Here is a 21,694-nt window from a genome sequence, read left to right on the forward strand (position 1 = left end):
GCAGTCAGTGAAGAGGTATTTGGAGACCATGTTAGTATCCTGCTGCAAACCCTCTATTGACTCAAGTAACTTAGAGGCCCACCTGTGCACTTGATTTTAGGAGTTACCAGGAAGACACAAAATCTCCACTCCATCTCTGATTTACATTGTTTGTGTTGATAGATTTATATTGTTTGTGTTAATTTACATTGTATTTGGTTGAATAAGGATTCATTTGGTATAAGAAATTGTTAATTTTCTTCCTTTTCTTGGGCAATTTTGTGTTTATAACATACATATCTTTGTGATTTTTAAAGAGGGAAGGTGTATTAGCTGGCTCTCATGGAGAATGGAAATCACAAAGTGGAGGGAAAGGAAATAAATTAGTTGATTAGCCAGTGCAGAACTTAAAAGTCATCTTCATTCATGAGTGGCTGTTTTTATATTCGCTCTTCCATCTCATTCACAATAAAGCAATATCTTTAGCATTGTCTTGATTGAATTACAATAGTATTTGTTGAGTACATGTTCTGGATTCAGCCTTGTTTTTGTTGTCAAGGACTTCTATATGAAGGATATGAGGTTGCCCTCACTGTAAGGCATGTTAAAAATTGTGGAGGGAAAACACAAGTCTTTATATTGAAACAGTTTAGAGAAGACTATGAGATGATTTATAATCCTCAGTGTTCTAAGTGGTCTGGGAGATGGAGGAAGGGATAGAGTTTAAGGAGAAGAAAGTAACCTAGATCTGGGGTGCAGTTGGGTTTGAATTGGTGCCAGGAGGCTGTGCTGAAAAAGGCAGCATAGCCATGGTGGATTCAGGACATTGAGGAATGGGTGGTGCCAGTTAATTAGGTGAGGCTAAGATTATGAAATGGTTTGTAATTGGCAGCACATCATATCTCACCATGAATATACTTTGAAAAATTGTCCTTATCTTGTTTGGATAGCATTGACATCCATTCAGAAAGAATTGCAAATTGCATTCTTATATGCGTAAATAATATTGAATGGGGGGGTGGAATAATAGGAAAAAATTAGAGGAAGGAGTTGCTTATGAAGAGAATCAAACCTGAAGTTACTGTGAGCAGTTCTAATAAAGCCATTTAATTGAGCAGGGAAATTAATGTTGATTTATTCTAAAAATGTTTTATTCTTGTATTTGTCAAAGATGGAAATATTTTTTAATAGCACTCTTCAACAAAGGACTAGGAAAAGATATCTTAAATATATATTAATTTAGTGTAGTCTCTATGGAGATATTGATATTAGCCATCACCAAATTTTTTATTAAGGTGCGTCAATGGGGTTTTTGATGACCATATAAAGAAGGTAGATCTGAGTAAAGTAAGCTTTTGTTGTGAAAGCAAACTGATGTTGAATTGACAGCATAAGAGTTTCCCAGGTAATTTGTGATCCAGGCAGTATTAAAAGCTCCCAATGAGATTCTGTGTATTTGGGAACTACTGCCTTGAACCATTTCTAAAACCTGTAATTCAAATGAGGGTGGAAGCCTCCAGGTGGCTGACCTTCACAGGTGGTTTGGGCTGGCCTCTTTGTTCTGGCAAATTCCTTTGCTTACTTTATGTGATACCTTAGATATATATTTTTTGTGTGTGTGGATACAGCTTCATGTTTTTAGAAAATGTAAGTAAAACCTACTTAGCTACTTAACACACAAATTAGTTAATTCAGTATATAATCTTTGAGTGCCTATGTGCCAAAGATATGATGGAAATAAGAAAGACATAGTTCTTGCCTCTGTAATTTTATAGTCTAATTAAACATACCATGCATTTTTGTCCTTCTTTAAGGTGCAAAATAATCCAACGTCACAGAGTAATGGGAGCGAGTATTCTCCAGATAAGGTAGGTTTCTTGAAGATTAATAAAAGCTGATCTATTCTTTGAAGTCTGAAGACTATATATTTCTCTCTCTCTCTCTCTCTCTCTCTCTCTCTCTCTATATATATATATATATATATATATATATATATATATAAATATATAGTCTAAGATTATCATGATTAATGAATTAATTGTATTGCAGATTCTCTATGGAAATCTATCTCATTAGCTTTCAGAGCCTTAACTGGCCCTATTCATAAATAAAGATTAATTTTATAAGATACATTTTGAAAACCAAACATGGGAACATCTTTATAAAAAATAAAATGAAAATAGTTTAAATAGGCCACATATAGAATGTCTTGTTTTCCATCAGTGATTCAGTGAGTGGTTTGCCTGTAGATAGGGATGGGGAATGTCTGGCCTGAGGGCCATATAAGGAAGGCCCAGGAAATCATTTGGTTTTGCCCTGCCACGGCAACCACAGATGGGACTCAAAATTCAGTAAGTCTCAGAGCTTTTTCCATAGCAACATAAATTTATATTAAGTGAATTACATTAGCGAATATGTTATAAATATCCAAATGGCTCTAGGCAGAAAAAAGGTTCTCCACTGCTGCTGTAAATGAGAGGTGTGTTCAGTATTATGAGTCTTTATCATAATTATGAGCTGTGTTCTCTGTGAGGTAGATGTGAGTGTGTGCCTGTGTGTGTGCATGCATGCCCCTGAACACATCCATTGTGGGGCAGAAAAGGATTGTCAGTTTCACATGATTGTAAAATCTATATATATAAAACCCTAAGCGACCAGTCAACCATTTGGCCAGCTGTACCCTGGTAGTCAGTGCACTCCCACAGCAGGAGCACTGTTCAGCTGTTGGGCAGCAGACTCCAGGCTCACAGCTGGTGAGCACAGCTGCTGCAGGTGCTGAGCAGCAGCAGCGGTAGGCGCAGGAGGGCCAGGATAAGCAAGTGAAGGGGTGGCTCGGGCTCTTCCCTGGGCTTGGGCTCCTCCCCAGCCTCCTGCTGCTTAGCACACTACTGCATCCCTCGGGGTGGGGAATGTCGGACTGATGATTTCAGCCAGCCTGTGGGGATGGGCCAAAACCACCAGCCCATCCCCTGAGGGGTCCTGGATTGTGAGAAGGCACAGGCCAGGCTGATGGAGTCCACCAATGCATGAATCTATGCACCCGGCCTTTAGTATTTTTAAAATGATCAAATAAAAATTGAATGGTTCTCCCCCAAAATAACCTTCTGTTGATTATGCCACTCAAAGCATTTGCATTGATTTTCATATTATTTAGTCAGGACTTCACACAGCAGCAAATGCAAAAAGCTGTGGTTTTATTAAAATCCTTGAGCATAGAGAAGCATGCATGCATAGTTCAGCCTCAGTTTTTTTACAAAATTTTCTTTCCTTATAACATCACAGATTAGAGAAAACTCCCCCGAAGTCTCTCCAACCACCAGCAGTACAGCTCCATTTGGCCTGAAACCTCGATCAGGTAAACTAAAGCCTCAACGTTCATAAACTTATAAACAACTCAGTGGTTTCTCTTTAGCCTTCTAATGTACACAGCCTTGTCAACTCTGGTGAGTTTCAATCCTGGTGTCAGAACCTGATTACAGCTTGGGAAGGCCAGATTTGGAACCTTGTCTTTAGTTTTTCAGTTAGTAAGTTTGTGTTATCAGTAATAAAGATCTTACCTCTATTATTCTGAATCAGAGTGAAGAGGGAAAAAATGATGGGATATATAAGTGGGAAAGAATTATTCTATTGAATTGTATTGATTTTAGGGAGGAAGGGAGGGAGAAAGAGATAGAAACATCAATGATGACAGAATCACTAATTGGCTGCCCCGCTGCCACACTCCCCTTTCATCTCCCCCTCCCTGCACGCCCCACACCGGGAACAAGCTCACAACCTGGGCATGTGCCCTGACGAGGTATCAAACCATGACCTCCTGGTTCATACTAGTAGGTCGACTCTCAACCACCAAGCCACACAAGCTGGGCTCTATTGAGTTCTTTTTAATCCAGGGAAGATAAAATAGCTAGCCCTGTGTCCCAGATGGTTCCTGATAAGTTAAAGAAAGGTTTCTGGGAAGGTGACTTCCTTTCTGAGACATCCCTCATTGGTATTCTAAGCCTTGGTGTAGGGTCTGTGTATTCACTGTATAACGGGGTGATAGGTCATTTCAAGGCTCACATAACTGGCCAGGAATCTTTTTAAAGAGCCTTTTTGCTTATATTACCTACTTTTAATTTCTTATTAGTGTATTCACAAATGTAAATTATAGCAATGTGCAGACTGACACTTGATTTTAGAAAGAAGGATTATGTATAGAAAAATTTTGTTCTTCTGATTTCTCCGCATATTTAAAATTCTGGCACTTTTCTACCTTCTTTGTTTTCATATTTTTTATTTTTAGGTCTTTTGCATATACTCACTACTATGCTTTTAACTGAGTACTAGAAAATAACTCAGGTACTTTTAAACAAAAACTAGTAAAAAAAAAACTCAGATATTGGATTTTTCAGTAAAGCATTTTGGCAACAATTGAAGTTACACATGTGTATATTTTGAAAATGGATACCCATAAAGAAAACAAAGATAATTCTTTTATAAAGGGTTTTGTTTTGGAAGCAAGTTGATTAATGGTCACCCTGTGGCTGGGTATATGGTTTCCTGGGCATTTTGAATGGGCTGTAAGACAAAGCTATTTGAAATAATGCTTGGGTGTGGCAAAGGTTGTCAGTAGGCATTTTATAGGAAGGTGTTTTGTTTGTTACAAAATAAGTTCAAATGAATAGCCTCTTCGTTTTTGGGACTGAGATTCGGGCCAGCGTCCATTTTCATGGTCTCCATGTGTGCTAGGAGGAATGGCGGTCACTCGGGGCATATGCCATCCGTGCCTTTGGTGATCTCCACACGCTGAGGACCTCATATTAGGCTACAGACTTTCCCCTAATCCTTACAAAGCAGTTTTGCACAATAATAAATATTTTCTAATTGGTTGAATAAAAGTTGAATAGATCTTAGAAAAATAATATTCTTTTGAACATTGCAATTTAGTTGTAAAATTGTCTCAGTGACTTCTTTATTTCCTTGTATGGAATCAAAACTCAGCTTATCAACATTGTACTTGTACTGTTAAACCATTTCAAATTCTTTGTAGTGGTGAAAAATAAAGGGGTATTTATTTTGAATAGCAGAAAACAAAGACAATTTCCTCTCCAATTTCAGTCCTTCTATTGTATAATGCTGACTAACTTATGTGGAAATTGTTCCAGTTGTTGAAAGCTTGGTGGAGTTTGATTGCTGTAAATAAAGCTAATTTATCTTCAGAACATAAAGTGGATTTGGGAACTTTATAAAACTAGAATTATGTATTGGGATTTTTTTCATTTTATTTAATAATGTTAAAGTATGTACTTTCATATTTTCTAGAAAATAATATATACAGTAATCTTAATTGAACATGGTATAATTTTAAAAGATAGAAATATTTTTGATTGAGTATCTTTGGAACTTTTAAAAGCCAAATGATTTTTATTTTAAAGTTCAGTATATGGATTTATGTGATTTCTTTGATATAAAAAACATAGACTGCTCAAATTAGTAAGTTGGAGTAAGAATTTATATTTTTGAAGCAGATTGGTAGTTTACTTCAAAGAACATTTTTTCTGTCTCCTGTGTTTTCCTCCAAAGAAAGACAACTGTATATAACCAAATAGTCTTAGAACCATGTCTATTTATTTTACTGGCCCTGTGTATATAAGTAACTGCATAACATTTTCTAGTTATAGTTCATTTAAGTATTTTCTAAACATATAATTACTATATGCATATTTAGTGCAAATAAAATGTTTTTTCATAAATAACCAACTCAGAATGCTTGAAGTTGAATGATATTTATTGGTTAATGAGGTTTGTTGTTAAAGAGACTCTACTAGTATCCATAATTCTTTTTATATGAACAAATATTGAAGACAGTATTTAGATGTATGTATGTCAAGTGTTGAACAAAGAGTTGGCTATATTCACCTATCAATAAAGCATGCCAATAGACTTAGATGTCTTTAAAGAGATATTTTATATTGCCTTATGAAAAAATTTCACAATAGTAAACACTGATTCTATAATAGTTGTATTGTTAAGTAATAGATATAACTATCCATATTAACGTTGTACTATGTAACCAAATTTTTTGTGTGAATCATATTTGCTAAAATTATTATTTAGAAGGTCTCCGAAAAGGTTATCTGGTAGATCTTTTGTTTTTTATCTATAATCTGTGGGTACTCTTTTTTCTGCTGACATGATTCATTAGTACTCAAAGTCTGTGGGCTTATGGAACTGTTAAGATTCATGATATTAACTGCATGCAAAGTATATGATTGATAAGTACTAACACTCAGTTTTTATCATTCTTTTTATTCCATGCACCATCTTCCATTCTTTTCCTATATTGTACATTTGAAATTAAATCCCATAATATGAAATTCACTTCATTTCCATATAATTCTTGTGCCATTTGTGGAATGCTGCTGCCCCTTTGGTTTTTCCTGGTCCTTGTGCAACTATATGCGGACTGGCTCTCTCGCTCTCCTGCAGACCCAGCCCTCACTCTTCCTCCTATCTCCTTCAACAAACTTACACAGGCACAAACATGGGACAGCTCTAGCTACAGTGTTCCATCTGAAGGAGACAGTGACAATGGTAGGTGGCTTTGTACCTTTTCTTCGATGTGCTTATTAGTAAGCCAATTAATATATTGAGCACTAATTTCTATGCAGCTAAAGATAGAGCTATATTCACTTGCATGCCCGATAAAAAAGATATCAAGTAAACCTGGAAAGGGAAGTCCAGAAAAGTGCATGAGTATTGTTCTCTAGCAGTTTGTCAAACGCCTTTTAATTATTTTGAATATTCTGAATTTGGACAGAGCTTTATAGTAATTTCTTCTCTATTTTTCTGTTTGAGTTTTTTGGCTTGTTTGCTTATTTACAAAAATCTGGGGTTTGCAAATTTGGATTATCTATGCTTGCTCCTGCGTTTGAAAGAAATACTTTTAGATTTTGGTCTTTCATTGTCTATGCTCTCTGTATATTTTAAAAAATACATTTTTATTGCTTTATGAGAGGAAAAGAGAGAGAGGGAGAGAGATAGAAACATCAATGATGAGAGAGAATCAACGATTGGCTGCTTCCTGCATGCCTCTCACTGAAATCCGGGCATGTGCCCTGACAGTGAATCTAATTGTTACCTCCTCGTTCATAGGTCAATGCTCAGCCACTGAGCCAGCCAGGCCTGTATGAGATTTTTAAAGTAATTACAATGTGCTGTGGCTGATCCTAGGATGCATGCTAAAAATGTTACCATTGAGAAATTTCTAAAAATGAAGAAAATTCACTTCACTTGCCTTCTCATTTTTTTCCCAAATTACTTGCTTATTTTGATTTTTAATACCTTCCACTTTTTTTTTTTTATTATAAATTCATCTATATAATACTTAAGAATGGTAACTTGGCCTGAGAATCAAACTTCAAATGAAAATTGAGGATATCTACTTGATATATTTTTATGACATGAAATATTTTAAATAGCTTAAGAGATGAAAATAAAATAAATATAATTTATTTAGAGTTACATAACACATAGTTGAGTCTCTATTAGTTCATATTTTAAACATTTTACTTCAAGATACATACATAATGATAAAAGTAATGTCAAATGAAATGGAGAGTATGATTTACCCGGAAGAGAAGTGAGATGTGAGATAGCACAACGCAGACACAATAGGAAGATTTATTTCCCAATAATAATGTTTATTATTTATTTTTTAATTTTAAAAAATTGATTTCACTGAGAGAAGAAGGGATACAGAGAGCAAAACATCAATATTTGCCTCCCATACAAACCCCGACTGGGGAACAAACCTGCAACCTGGGTGTGTGCCTGACTGAGAATCAAACCCATAATCTTCTGGTGTATGGGATGACACTCCAACTAATTGAGCCACCCTGGCCAGGACAATAGTATTTTTTAAAATCTGTGTTTTATATGTAATACATAGAAAATATGTATTTAAAATATTTGCTGTGATTTCTGGTCAAAATTCAACTGTAAATGCATTTCCAGTTGTCTTATATAAAAGACAACTGGAAACTAATCTTGGCAGGTTAGTTATTAAAGGAATTTTATTATTTCATATATTTCTAAATTTTTTAACTGAAAACAAGTATGGTTGCACAACAAAACAAAAGTCCCTTCTTATATGATTCTGTTTTAAATTCTGGAAGTTAAGGAGGGCTAAATGGAAACTTCCTTGGAAACTTCTTTTACTTAAAAAAGAGGGGGGGAGGCATTTTTGTTTTTTCAGAAAACATGGCTATTTGTGGGTCTGATGTTGTTTAAAGGAGATAAAGCCTAGAATGAAAGATTTATGTGTGATTTGGTATTTCCTTACGAGTGATATCTGAAACCAAAGAACTTTATGTAGTTTTTAAGCTGGAAAAAGTTTAGACATCTTATGCAACAGTAGAATGTCTGTTGTTACAGATGAGCCCACTAAAACCAGAAAGATGAGGTGACCTGTCTGGTCACATTGCTTTATAGAGATGGAGATGGGCCATGCCCAAGGCCCCTGTCTATCATATTTGCGTTCATTCTCCAGCTGTTCACTGAGGACTCTTTGTGCAAGCTATGAAGTCAGATTGCTTCTTTTTAATGGAGAGAAACAGATCTATACAGTAAGAGAGAAAATGATGTGTACTGTGAAAGAGATATAAATATGACTTAAAAGAATAAAAATTGTAGGTAATATAATCAGAGCTATCATAATGGTCCCAATTCAAATTATTCTCTCCTAACAATCCCAGCAAAAAAACAAGTACTTAAGTGCTTTGTAGATTTATTTACTTATTTTTAAATTGGAAATATTTTTTATTTTTAAAAATATATTTTATTGATTTTTTTTTTTTTTTTTTTTTTTTTTTTTACAGAGAGGAAGGGAGGGATAGAGACTTAGAAACATCGATGAGAGAGAAACATCAATCAGCTGCCTCCTGCACACCTCCTACTGGGGATGTGCCCACAACCAAGGTACAAGCCCTTGACCAGAATTAAACCTGGGACCTTTCAGTCCGAAGGCTGATACCCAGTCCACTGAACCAAACTGGTTAGGGCTGCTTTGTAGATTTATTATTAGCTTAAAGACTTTGTTTTAAATTTTCATCTATCCCACAGTAATTAATCCATTTAAAAAACTAGTAGTAGTTGTATATTCATGGTTTGCAGTAATTTTATATACATTTGAAATGTTCATTTAAAAATCCACAGTTCAGATGTATTTTAACACTTTGTGATTAATTAACATCATAGAGCCAAATACCCAAGCATGCATTTTGTATTTTGAATTTGAGATGAAAAGCAATGCCAAGAAATAAAAACCTAGACACCATTGCCTATCTTTTATCTCACATAAGGATCCAACAAGACATTGACACTTGAATTGTATGCTGTTAAACAAAAGCTTATGGTTAGTTTAATTTCCTGATAGTTTTGTATTATGAATGAAATCTGCCAATAAAAACATACTGAAATATTAAACACACAATATTATATAAGATTGCCCCCAGGAAAAAAGGCAAAGGAAAATCCTTCAAACATTAGATTTTTTAAAATAGTGTTGGGGCTCCCCTTGCTGGCTAGTTTGTATATTGCTCATTCTGTCTATATTCCTTTACTTTTTGGTAAATGTGGTTTTCTTTTCTTCGGGTGTGGATTATTTCTAGATTTTATATTTTAATATATACATATATCTCTTGTGGTTGCTGTGTTTAAATGGAAATTTTTTGTTGTTGTTGGGCCCAGTATTGTGTGTGGGCAAGCTTAATGCGTTTCCTATTTCGTCAGACTTTCCTTCATTTTCCTTTGCTCTGTACATTTCTCATTTCTCCCTGCTGAGTTCTCATTTCTCCCTGCTAGTTACTCTTCCTTTGTTTTTAAAATAATTTAAAATAATTGCTCTGGAAAGTGGGGTTTGGTTTTCCTGGGCCTTGGTAACAGCCCTTTGGTGGCGTGTTTTTGGAGCTTTTTGCCTGTGACTTCCTTGCATGGCTTGAGGCAGCGGCTCAGCCCCATGCTGACTCCTCTCTGAGGTTCCAGAAGACATTATGTACTTTAGATCACTCCCTTTCTCCATTAACTCCAAATTAAGGGTCTATTAAGATGTGTCAAACTTTTGGTCTTTCATAGAGCATTAGAATGCTGATGCAAAAATTCTAGAACTGATTTATAAAGAAAATACTGAGACATTTGAAGTACAACAAAAGTCATTTATAAGGTGGTTTAGTCCAAAGATATAAATTGAGATTAAAATGGCACTGTTGAGTGAGCATGGAATAATTGATTTTATGGAGTGGACTTGAGTTTTTAATTTTTTTTTTATTTATTTAAAGTATATTTGTAAACAATATTCAACCTAAAAAAAAAAAAAACCTAATAAGTTGGAACAATTCTTAAAGTGGCTCATAGGAAATGTTTGTCAAAATAGAATAGTAGTTGCATAACCTTTTTGTTCTACACTAGTGGCCCAGTGTACAAAATTTGTGAGGGGAGCAGGGGGGCGGGCGGGAGATGGTCCCTCAGCCCGGCCTACACCCTCTCCAATCCTCGGGGAATGTCTGATTGCTGGTTTAGGCCCGATCCCTGCTTGCTCCCAACTGTCCCCCGCGCCAGCCTGCTTGCCCCCAACTGCCACACCTGCTGGCCTGATCGCCCCTAACCGTCTCTGCCTCAGTCCCACCACCATGGCTTTGTCAGGAAAGATGTCTGGAAGGTTTCTCGGTCTAATTAGCATATTAGCCTTTTATTCGTGTTGATTATTTACATTATGGTGGATGATATTACTAGAATTGTATCATGCCAATGCAGACTTTCTACCTTGTATTGATTTTTGAAATTGGAGTTCTCTGCCCAAAATTTCCTAAAGTGCTCCCCTACCCTTCTCCCTAAACACACATACATAGTCTGATGGGAGCTAAATATGCCTCTTACCAGCTCTTTGCTCCCTCTGTGTGCTTGGAAAGTCTTAATAGGATAAAAATCTCAAGGGAGAAAAAAAATCAAGTTTAAATCTCCTCTGGGTTTTGTGCCATAAATAAAACTCAGAGAATCAGTTTCACATTAGAAGATTCTAGAATTGCTTTACATATTTAAAATAACACAGGTTAATAATTTGTTGGCTAAAATGTTTCATAAGCCTGAGTTAAGAACTAAGTGATGATACACAGGATTACATGTTTGAGTATGGAGTACAAAAATTCTGCCTTCTATCATGCCAGTAACAGTGAATCGAAAAAGTTAGCTCTTTAGAGATGACCATAGATTCCTTTTAGAAAAGTTAGCAAGATTAGAGGCAGGTAAGAGATTATCGTTGGTTTCAGATCCTAAAATCACAACCTCCAGATATAGCAACCAGCAGTGGTGCTCCCTCTGAAAGGAGTTAAGCGTCTGGCTGCAGAAAAAGGGTGTGCTCTAAACAAGCAGTCGCCAACCTTTCAGACCACACGTACCACCGGTCTAAACTTGAGAAGAATAATATCTTCTAAAGACTAATACAGAGGATACAAAATATTCTACACATAAGTAAGGGTCAGTGGCATGCTGGAAGGCAGGATTCTTCCACTCCACACTCAAACATGTAATCCTATGTATCATCACTTAAGTTCTTAACCCAAGCTTATGAAACATTTTAGCCAACAAAACATTAATCTCTGCTATTTTAAATATGTAAAGCAATTCTAGAGACTTCTTATGTGAAACGGATTCTCTGAGTTTAATGAATAGAATGTGAAACCTCGAGTGTAATGTAAATGAAAACTTAAAATGAAACCCTGGGGAAAATGAGAGAGGAGGGAAATCTTTCAGAGGGTGAGATGGACCCGTTCTGAAGATGAGCCAATCTCTTTCCTGGATTCAGTTTATTGCCACCAAAAAATACAGCTTTTGTTAGTCACACAACCCAGTATAATTTTAAAATATAATCTTTTTTAGAACATTTGAATCATGCTTTCCAGTGGTGTCACATTTTTACCATTATTTCTGTGAGCAGTGAATGAAATATTTGGGATAAATAAAGAAACCATTTGCTTAATTTAAATATGAATAGTGTTATGGTAATCTACTCTAGATACTCCATAAAGGCTTTTTTTCTTTTCTATTATAGTATTTCTAAGACCTCAGAGAAATTTGGAATCTATAGACCCACAGTTTACAATTCGGAGGAAAATGGAACAAATGAGAGAAGAAAAAGAACTGGTGGAACAACTCCGTGAGGTACCCAAGAAATATTATATAACTGAATAATTGTCAGAATCGGAGCAACCTGGCGGTGAGGGCACCTCTCCCCAAACACTGCCACGGAAGCAGTGGAAAATCTGAGAATAACTTTTGACTCTCCAAAAACTTAACTACTAAATAGCTTGTTAACCTGAAGCATTAATGGTAACATCAACAGTTGATTAACACATACTAAACATGTATTATGTACTGTATTCTTACAACAAAGTAATCTAGAGAAAAGGAAATGTTATTAAGAAAATCATAGGAAAAGACATTTACAATACCATATTTATCAGAAAAAATCCTTGCCCTAGCAGGTTTTGCTTAGTGGATTGAGCATTGGCCTGGGGACTGAAAAGTTCTGGGTTCAATTCCAGTCAAGGACACATGCCTGGGTTGCAGGCTCAATCCCCAGCACGGGGCATGCAGGAGGCAGCTGATCAATGATTATCTCTCATCATTGATGTTTCTATCTCTTTCTTCCTCTCCCTTCCTTTCTGAAATCAATTAAAAAATTGATTTTTTTATTGTGTAAGAGGACACTATCAATCATGTTTCTATTCATTCATATTTGCATATTTTATTGTGTAAGAGGACACTATCAATCCTGTTTCTATTCATTCATATTTGCATATTAATTCTTCAGGGGAAATGCTATATTCTTTTAGAAATCCTTTAGTTGTCACTTTTTTTTCCTTTTTTAAGTGACATTTTAATTGAAAATATAATAAGAAATAATGTTAATTGGAAAAAATAGAGATATGATGAATAAAAATAAATGCTTTTTTATCCCATTGCTTAAAGACAAGCATTGTTAAAATTTTGGCTTCTACTGGCATTCTTTCTACATTTAAGTTGTTTCCAAATTGTGAATATCTCATATACAGTCATCGGCCGCTTAACAATGAGGATATGTTCTGAGAAATGTTATCAGGCAATTTCACTGTTTTGTGAACATCTTAGAGCACACTTACACAAGCTTAGATGGTGCAGCCTCCTACACACCTTTGCTAGATAGTAACCACTGCTGTATATGTGGTCCATCCTTGACCAAAATGTCCTGATTCCCCCACAGAGCATTGAGATGAGACTCAAGGTCAGCCTGCATGAAGACCTGGGGGCTGCGCTCATGGATGGTGTTGTCCTCTGCCATCTGGTCAATCACATCCGCCCGCGATCTGTTGCAAGCATCCACGTCCCCTCACCAGCAGTTGTAAGTAAAGTGAAACCAATTTTTACATAAAACAGTCTCTTTTGAGACAGTGTTGCTGGCTAACAGTGCCAATGGGATCACCAGGAGATCCTCCCTTGCTGGGCCCCAAACCACTAGAAGAGCAGAAAGGAGTAAGTCTGAAGGAAGCAATATTTTCACTGTAAAAAGGGAGAATAGTCTGTCTAATATATGGGTAATATGCAAATTGACTGTCGCTCTAACACACAAGATGGCCTGCAGGGGAGGGCAGTGGTGGGCGATCAGGCCAGTAGAGGAAGGCAATTAGGGTGATCGGGCTGGCAGAGGAGGGCAGTTGGGGGAGACCAGGCCTGCAGGGCAGGACAGCTTGGGAGGGACCCAGGCCTGCAGGGGAGGGCAGTTGTGGGGGAGAACAAGCCTGCAAAGGAGGGCATTTGGGAGGGACCAGGCTGACAGAGGAGGACAGTTGGGGGGACCAAGCCTGCAGGGGAGGGCAGTTGGGGTGACCAGACCAGCAGGGGAGGATAGTTAGGAGTTACTAGGCCAGGAAGGGAGGACAGTTGGGGGTTACCAGGCCAGGAAGGGAAGACAGTTGGGGGTGACCAGGCCTGTGGGGAAAGACAGTTAGGGGCAACCAGGCTGGCAGGAGAGGGCAGTTAGGGGTGACCAGGCTGGCAGGGGAGGGCAGTTAGGGGTGATCAGGCTGGCAGGGGTGTGATTAGGAAGTGATCAGGCTGGCAGGCAGAAGCAGTTAGGGACAGTCAGGGAGTCAGGCAGTTGAGCAGTTGGGAGCCAGCAGTCTTGGATTGTGAAAGGGATGTTTAACTGCCCTCGAGGGGTCCCAGATTGGAGAGGGTGCAGACTGAGCTGAGGGATACACACACACATACACCTGCACGAATTTTATGCATCGGGCCTCTAGTTTAAAATAAATGTGTCAGTTACAGAAAATGAATTTATTTCAAATATAGAGCAAATCATATTTACAAAATTACTGGTTGAGGTGCTAATTTTACAATGTTAGGGACTAAAGATTCATTTCTTTTTAAAAAAAATGTATTTTATTATTTTTTACAGAGAGGAAGGGAGAGAGATAGAAAGTTAAGAACATCAATGAAAGAGAAACATGGATCAGCTGCCTCCTACACACCTCCCACTGGGGATGTGCACACAACCAAGGTACATGCCCTTGACCGAATTGAACCTGGAACCTTTCAGTCCGAAGGCTGATACCTAATCCACTGAGCCAAACTGGTTAGGGCTAAAGTTTCATTTCTTACCAAGGCTTATTTATCAGTGAGAAGGCTTGAATGGGGTTTGTTTCCTTTATTAATCTTTAGGGATTTTAGCATAGCTCTGAAAAAAATGTGGGCTCTGTAAAAAATCATTAGTGACCTGTCGAGCCAAAGTTGATCAGCCGTCATTAATGCAACAGTTCCTTGATCATTCACTGTGCTCCAGAGAACATTGGGAGGCACTTGGGAATGATGGGAAATATGAAAATAAGTGAGACTCCATTAATGCCCTAAAAATATTTGTCCCCTCTGTAGGGGTGATAAAGCTGGCAAGTAGATCCTCTTCCTGTATACACATAGCATGTTACCATCCAGAGGAGAACTATGGAGTCACTTTTATGGTCAGTCAGATGAGGGTGGAGAAAGGAATCAGCTTGTCCTGGAAGCCTATGTCAGGTTCAGACAAGTAGAGAAAAAGAAAAACATCTATTCATACTATTTGCTGTTCTTTAGACAAGGCAGGAAAAGAGTAAGGGCTAAGACTTGGGTTTTGGATTCAAATTCCAGATCTGCTCATAAGCTGTATGTCTTTGGAAACATTTTTTAACCACTCTTAAACTCAACTTGCTTTTCCCTACCATGGAAAATATTGTGAGGATGAAATTGAAATATGATATACGCATACATGTAAGCCATTCTTATCATTAGTGTTAATAGAGCAGATTTTCAAAATTCAGACTTCTTAATTCCAAAGCAGTGCTCATACAGAGACCACAGGCAGGGCACTGGGGGAAAGCCTCTGTGAAGCCGTCTGCGCCCGCCCTCGGCCTCACAGTGACACTGTTTGTCCTAATTTCTTTCCTCTGTTCTTAGCTGATGATGCCATTTCAACTCTCAGTTTCTTTTTTATACTATTGAACATGTTTTTCCTTTGGAAAGTTTGGTCATTTTTTGCTTCAGAAAATGGGTGGGGACTCTCCCTCACTTCCAGAGATGGAACGTTTTCTTTATGTAGCTTGAAGCACACTTTCATTGATTTACTGGGCTGACCTAAGTATTTTGAATGATGTTGAGCATCTTTGGAATTTCAGAACAGACTCCCCTAAATCGTAATTAGACAAAAGAGGGTCAAAACTGCCTCTCAGTATCCTGTGTGCTGGGTCTGATTTCCCCATATCACATTACCCATTTCTGTGCCTTCTCTTTGCATGAGGCTGAATGTAGCTGTCTTGTCCTCAGATATATGAGGGTGGGCATAACCACCTAGCAGCTTCTCAACCCGTCTTTGCAGACCTCATGTTCTCTCTAGCCAGAGTGGAGAATATTTGTTTAGACTCCAAATTAAATTGTTCCACCTGGAGGCAGGATTTCTTTCTTTCTTTTTTTCAGGGGTGGGATAGAGGAAGTCCCTTTTATTAATAAATACTGTGCAAATTTAGTTTTATGAAGATTGGTGCAGGCCCCTAAGTGATGGAATGAATTGCTTCATTCTCAGTTGCTGTTAGCAGGGTAAGGTCAGTCTTTATAAAACATTGCTCTACACGTAGAAAGTTGGAGTTATTCATGCTTCTTGCCTCCCTTTTTAAAAGAACTGGTAGTGGAATGTTAAGTTTAGCAGTAAAGCTTTTAAAACATAGCATGTAAAAAATAAAAATATGTGAATCAAGATGTGCCTGTTATCCACGCCACACCCCCAGATGTCACTCTCCAGGGTCAGCACTCCTGGAGAGGCTCTTGTTCAGTGCTGTTTATCTTGATGTTGCCTCTTTCTAATTAAATTCATTGCTTTAATGGAAAGGAGTTTAATTGGCCTGCTGAATTTAACCCTTCATATACAAATATAATTGCTGATAGGAAAAGGTGTATTTTTAGGTGAACTAAAATACATCACACAAGAGTTTGGCCCCATAAAGTTGTGTATAAGTATGTGTATGTGAATACATGTATACAAGCACATATGTATATATGCAGAAAATTTTGCATATATGCATACATGTATGTATTTGTATAAATATATACATATGGCCCGGTGCAAAAAATACATGCATGGTGTGGGGGGGAGGGGGAAGAGAAGGGGGTGTGGAAGCAGGTCTCCTTCAGCCTGGTGTGCAACCTCTCCAATCTGGGACATCCTTCTCGCAATCTGGGACTGCTGGCTCCTAACCACTCACCTGCGTGCCCACCTAATTGCCCCCAACTGCCCCTCCCCACTGGCCTGCTCACCCTCAACTGCCCCCCCCCCAGCCTGATCAGCCACAACTTGCCCCCTGCCAGCCTGCTTGCCCCCAACTCCCCCCCCCCCCCCGCCAGCCTGATCGCCCCCAACTAATCCCCACTGCCAGCTTGCTCACCCCCAACTGGCCCTCTCTGCCAGCTTGCTCACCCCCAACTGACCCCCCCCCTTAATAACCTCCCCCACTGCCTGATCACCCAAAACTACCATCTCATCCTGGCCTGAGCACCTACAATTGCCCTCCCCTCCTGGCCCCTAACTGCCTCTACCTCAGCCCCGCCACTATGGCTTTGTCAAGAAGAATGTCCAGAAGGTCTCCTGAAAGGTCTCCCAGTCTAATTAGCATATTACCCTTTTATTAGTATAGGTGGGGGCTGGCTGGTTTGCCCTGAAGGGTGTCCTGAGTCAGGGTGGGGGTTCCCTTGGTGGGCGGGACAGCCTGGGCGAGGGGCCTGTGGTGGTTTGCAGGCTGGCCATGCTCCCATTTGGGTGGGCGTCCCCACTAGGGCGGGTGTGGCCAGCCTGGGTGAGGGGCTGATAGCTGATTTCATGCTGACCATGCCCCCTTCAGGGTGGGGGTCCCCACTGGAGTGCTTAGGCAGCCTGGGTGAAGGGCTTATGGCTGTTAGCAAGCTGGCCACACCTCCCAGTGGAGACCCTCACCCCGATAGCAGCGTGGCCAGCTTGGGTGAGGGACTGAGGACAACCCAAGCCTCCCACTCACTCTGGCCTGCTCCATGGCCGCCACACAAAGGCCCTCCTTTGGCGGCCAGCCCAGGTGGATGGGCAGCTTGGCTTCCTTCATTGCCAGGGACAACCTAAGCCTCCTGCCTGCTCCGGCTGGGTCTGTGGTCACCACCATCTTTGTCCTGCCAATTTGCATATTTTGTCCTGATTGGCTATGGGTGTTGCGGAGTGACAGTCAATTACCATATTTCTCTCTTATTAGTATAGATGTGCAGTAATTCTGCATATAAGATACATAACTATGTATACACATATATATATATATGTCTGTATACACTAACATGTATGCATATAATATCTGGAAAAATATAATAAAAACTACTACTAGTTCTTTTCTCTATGTGGACATTTCTGGATAGGTAAATTTTTATTGTCTTCTAATTGCATACATAATTCTTCTTCAATAAACACATATTACTTGTGCCATTTAGAAAGTTTAAATTTTAAGATATTATTATATAATTATTTCTCTTTTAGTAATTCATTATTTCTGCTTATTTGTATTTATAGCCCAAGCTTAGCATGGCCAAATGCAGAAGAAATGTGGAAAACTTTTTGGAAGCATGCCGAAAATTAGGAGTACCAGAGGTAAAACCAAACTTATCTAAATACTGTGTTTTAGAAAAGATTTTATGTGTTTGAACCTACTGAATAGATGTACAACTTTGTACATCCTTTTAATCTGTCTTCTAAAGAAATATTAAATAAGTCATAAAAGTTTAGTTTAAATTTCTCTATTACAATGAAATTAAAATGTCTTAAGTCATATGGTCAATTCTGAATAAAAGGAGAATGTAATTTCTTCGAGGTTTTAAAGTAAGTGTATAATTCCAAAACTGAAAAAAAAAACACAAACTTAGTTTGCTTGATCTCCTATTCCAAGAGCAGAAAACCTGAGCCTTCAATGTGCCTCAGTCTGGTCCCATAAGGTAGAATTTGGAGATGATGACTTTCCTTTTCCAAGACTCTTAAGTAAAGCAGAGATATAAAACAACTAATTTGTTGATTTTCATTTTAGGTGTATGTGGATTACAATTATCAGCATTAAAATAGTAATTATTATTATTAATAGTTACCATTAATAATAATAATAATGTTTGTATGTTGCTTTGTAGTTTGTTAACTGTTTGCATTTATATTCCCCTCTTTAGTCTGCTATAGACTCATTTGGCAAGTCCCTATAGCCAGCCCAACTCTAGTTTGCTACTTTTCTTTTTCACAATCTAAACCCCAGCCTCAGCCAATTTGGGGCTTTTAAAGACTTTGCTAATAATATCATAAGATGGTTTCTTAGGGAGAAAAAAAACAATTCACTCAGGATTTGGGGGTAAGTTGAGAAGTTTATCATCATTGGGATCAACAGAAATTCCATTTCTTGTAATTTCTTCTATCTTTTCTAATGTTCCAGGGATAATTACAGATTCTATCATATGATACTGGTTTTGAGTACGTGAAGAAATTACATTTTACTCAGTGATAGTTTATTGAAATTGAGAAAGACTTGACTGCCTCCCTCCCTCTCTCCTTCTTTCTTCTTTCTTTCTTCCCTTTTCTCCTCCTTCTTCCTTTCCTTCCCTCCATCCCACCTTCCTTCTCTCCCTCCCTCCCTTCCTTCCTTCCTTCTTTTCTTCCTTCCTTCCTTCCCTTCTTTTCTCCATAATTTTTAGTTTGGTGAGAAATTAGTGGTGGGTTTCTGATCTTATTTGAAGAAAAATAATTATTAAAGCAAATATTTGTGAAAATTCTTATACACATACCTTTTAAAATAATTTTATTTTGTCATGGACTAATAAGATTTCTCATGTGTGAATCAAAACTATCATAGCAAATCAGGTGGTAAATTATTCATGCTTATGCTATAAAGCAATAATGAGTTACGACCTAATCCCTTGTGATATTTTTAAACTCATCAAAGTTTTTTTGGCTTATGGTAATACAAAATGCAATGGAAATGCACTTTCTAATTTATCATTAGTGAAGGTTGGTAATTACGATTTCAGTTTAAGTTGGGCAAATGGGATTTAGAAAAATGCAAAGAAATTTTATAATAATTTCTGCATTATGTCTCTGGCACTAATAGGCGACTCATAATTCCTAAGAAGAATTGCAAGGAATAAATGACTTTTTGCCTATATCTCACTTAAACTATTTTTGAAAAAACTTTTAAGATCTGAGAGGATTTTAAGTTTACATTGTGTGTGTATGTATGTATGTACATATATGTCCATCCTGATGGATAATCCAATTGCATTTTACTGGTGACTAGAGTTACATTACGCTCATTGCTACTAGAAAAAAATTCACTTGAACTTCTTTAACAAGATATTTTAAAAGAAGGAAGGAATATTCTAGTGGAAAAGCATAAATCACCAGTTGAAAGTCAATTGGCAAATCTTCCTGTACACTCAAAAGAGCATGTTTTAATCTCTCACAGAATTGATGAGGAATAAGTTATTGATAATAAGGAAATATTTTCATTAGGAATATGATACTGAGTTGGGGAGGGTAAGTTATATTTCTTTCAGTAGTTAAGAGGGTTGATATTTTGAATAAATATGTGGCACACAATTGGTGATTTACCCTAAAAATATAGTTATATCACAAGTGAAGTTGAAGAAATTCTCCATTTGCAATCAGGAATTTAAAAAGATTGGTACAGTGGAACAGAATTGAAATAAAACTATGTTTTGGACAAATAATTTTCGACAAAGGAGCCAAAAAGCATACAATGGAGAAAAGAAATCCTCTTCAATAAATGCTGCTGGGAAATTAGAAAGCCACATGCAAAAGATTAAAACTAGACCACTGTTTGTCCCTATAGACAAAAATTAACTTAAAATGGGTTAAAGACCTAAAAATATGACCTGAAACAAATTACATAGAAGAAAACAAGTACTGAACTTATGGACTTTGGTGTAAGAGAGATTATTATGCATTTGACCTTAAAGGCAAGGGAAGTAAAGACAAAAATAAATGAATGAGACTATTTCAAACTTAAACAGCTTCTACACAGCCAAGAAACCACCAACAAAATGAAAAGGCAACCAGCAGCATGGGAGAAGATATTTGCAAAGAACAGTCTGACAAAGGGTTAATATCCAAAATATATAAGGAACTCCTACAACTCAATACCAAACAAGCAAACCAATTAAAAAAAATGGGAACCTGAATAGACACTTCTCTCGAGAAGACATATAGATGGTCAATAGATACATGAAAAGATTCTCAACTTCACTAGCTATTAAATAAATGCAAATAAAAACTAGGAGATACCACATCACACCTGTTAGAATGGCTATTATCAACAAGATAAGTAATGACAAGTGTTGGAGAGGCTATAGAGGAAAAGAAACCCTCATTCACTGCTGGTGGAATGTAGACTGGTACAGCCCCCATGGAAAACAGTATGGAGGTTTCTCAGAAATTTAGAAGAGTTTCCATATGACCCAGCAATCTCTCCTGGTACGTAATCAAAAAACTTGAAAACATGTATTTGCAAATATATATATGTACCCCTATGTTCATTATAGCATTATTCATGTTGGCCAGTACCTTGAAATAACCGGAATGTCCTTCAATAAATGATTCAATAAAGAAGATGTGGTACATATATACAATAAGAAATACTACTCAGACATAAGAAAAGATGAAATATTGCCACTTGTGACAATATAGATAGATCTTGAGAATATCATGCTAAGCAAATAAGTCAGACAGAAAAAGCTGAGAACTGTATGATTTCACTCATATGTGGGATATAAAACTGAAAGCAACAAGTGAACAAACAAGAAAAACAAATAAAAACTGATAGACATAGCAGTATGGTGGTTAACAGAAGAAAGGAGGGTGGGGAGATAGTAAAAAGTAAAGGGGTTCAAACATATGATGGAATGAGATTTGACTTTGGGTGGTGGACTTAAAATGCACTCTACAGATTGATTATAGGTCATAGAATTGTACACTTGAAACCTATATAATTTTATTAACCACCTCACCCATAAATTCAATTTATAAATCAGTAAATAAGCTCTAGCTGGTTTGACTCAGCAGATGGAGCATCGGCCTGTAGACTGAATGGTCCTGGGTTTGGTTCTGGTCTAGGGCACA

General features: G+C 37.6%; 1 protein-coding gene across 7 annotated transcripts in view; it reads left to right on the forward strand.

The window, feature by feature from the left end:
* LRCH1 (leucine rich repeats and calponin homology domain containing 1) overlaps positions 1-21,694 on the forward strand; it is a 189,535-nt gene that overhangs the window by 153,629 nt on the left and 14,212 nt on the right. For 4 of the 7 annotated variants that reach the window (XM_084879336.1, XM_084879340.1, XM_084879338.1 and 1 more), the window contains 6 exons: positions 1,794-1,847; positions 3,262-3,334; positions 6,448-6,552; positions 12,065-12,174; positions 13,256-13,393; positions 18,098-18,175. In XM_084879336.1, coding sequence (XP_084735462.1) covers positions 1,794-1,847; positions 3,262-3,334; positions 6,448-6,552; positions 12,065-12,174; positions 13,256-13,393; positions 18,098-18,175 — 558 coding nt within the window. The remainder of the gene's footprint in view (positions 1-1,793; positions 1,848-3,261; positions 3,335-6,447; positions 6,553-12,064; positions 12,175-13,255; positions 13,394-18,097; positions 18,176-21,694) is intronic. The other 3 variants (XM_084879339.1, XM_084879341.1, XM_084879342.1) reach the window with 1 other exon arrangement.

This window comes from Pipistrellus hanaki (assembly GCF_964339955.1).
Source record: "Pipistrellus hanaki genome assembly, chromosome: 3".
Lineage (NCBI taxonomy): Eukaryota > Metazoa > Chordata > Mammalia > Chiroptera > Vespertilionidae > Pipistrellus > Pipistrellus hanaki.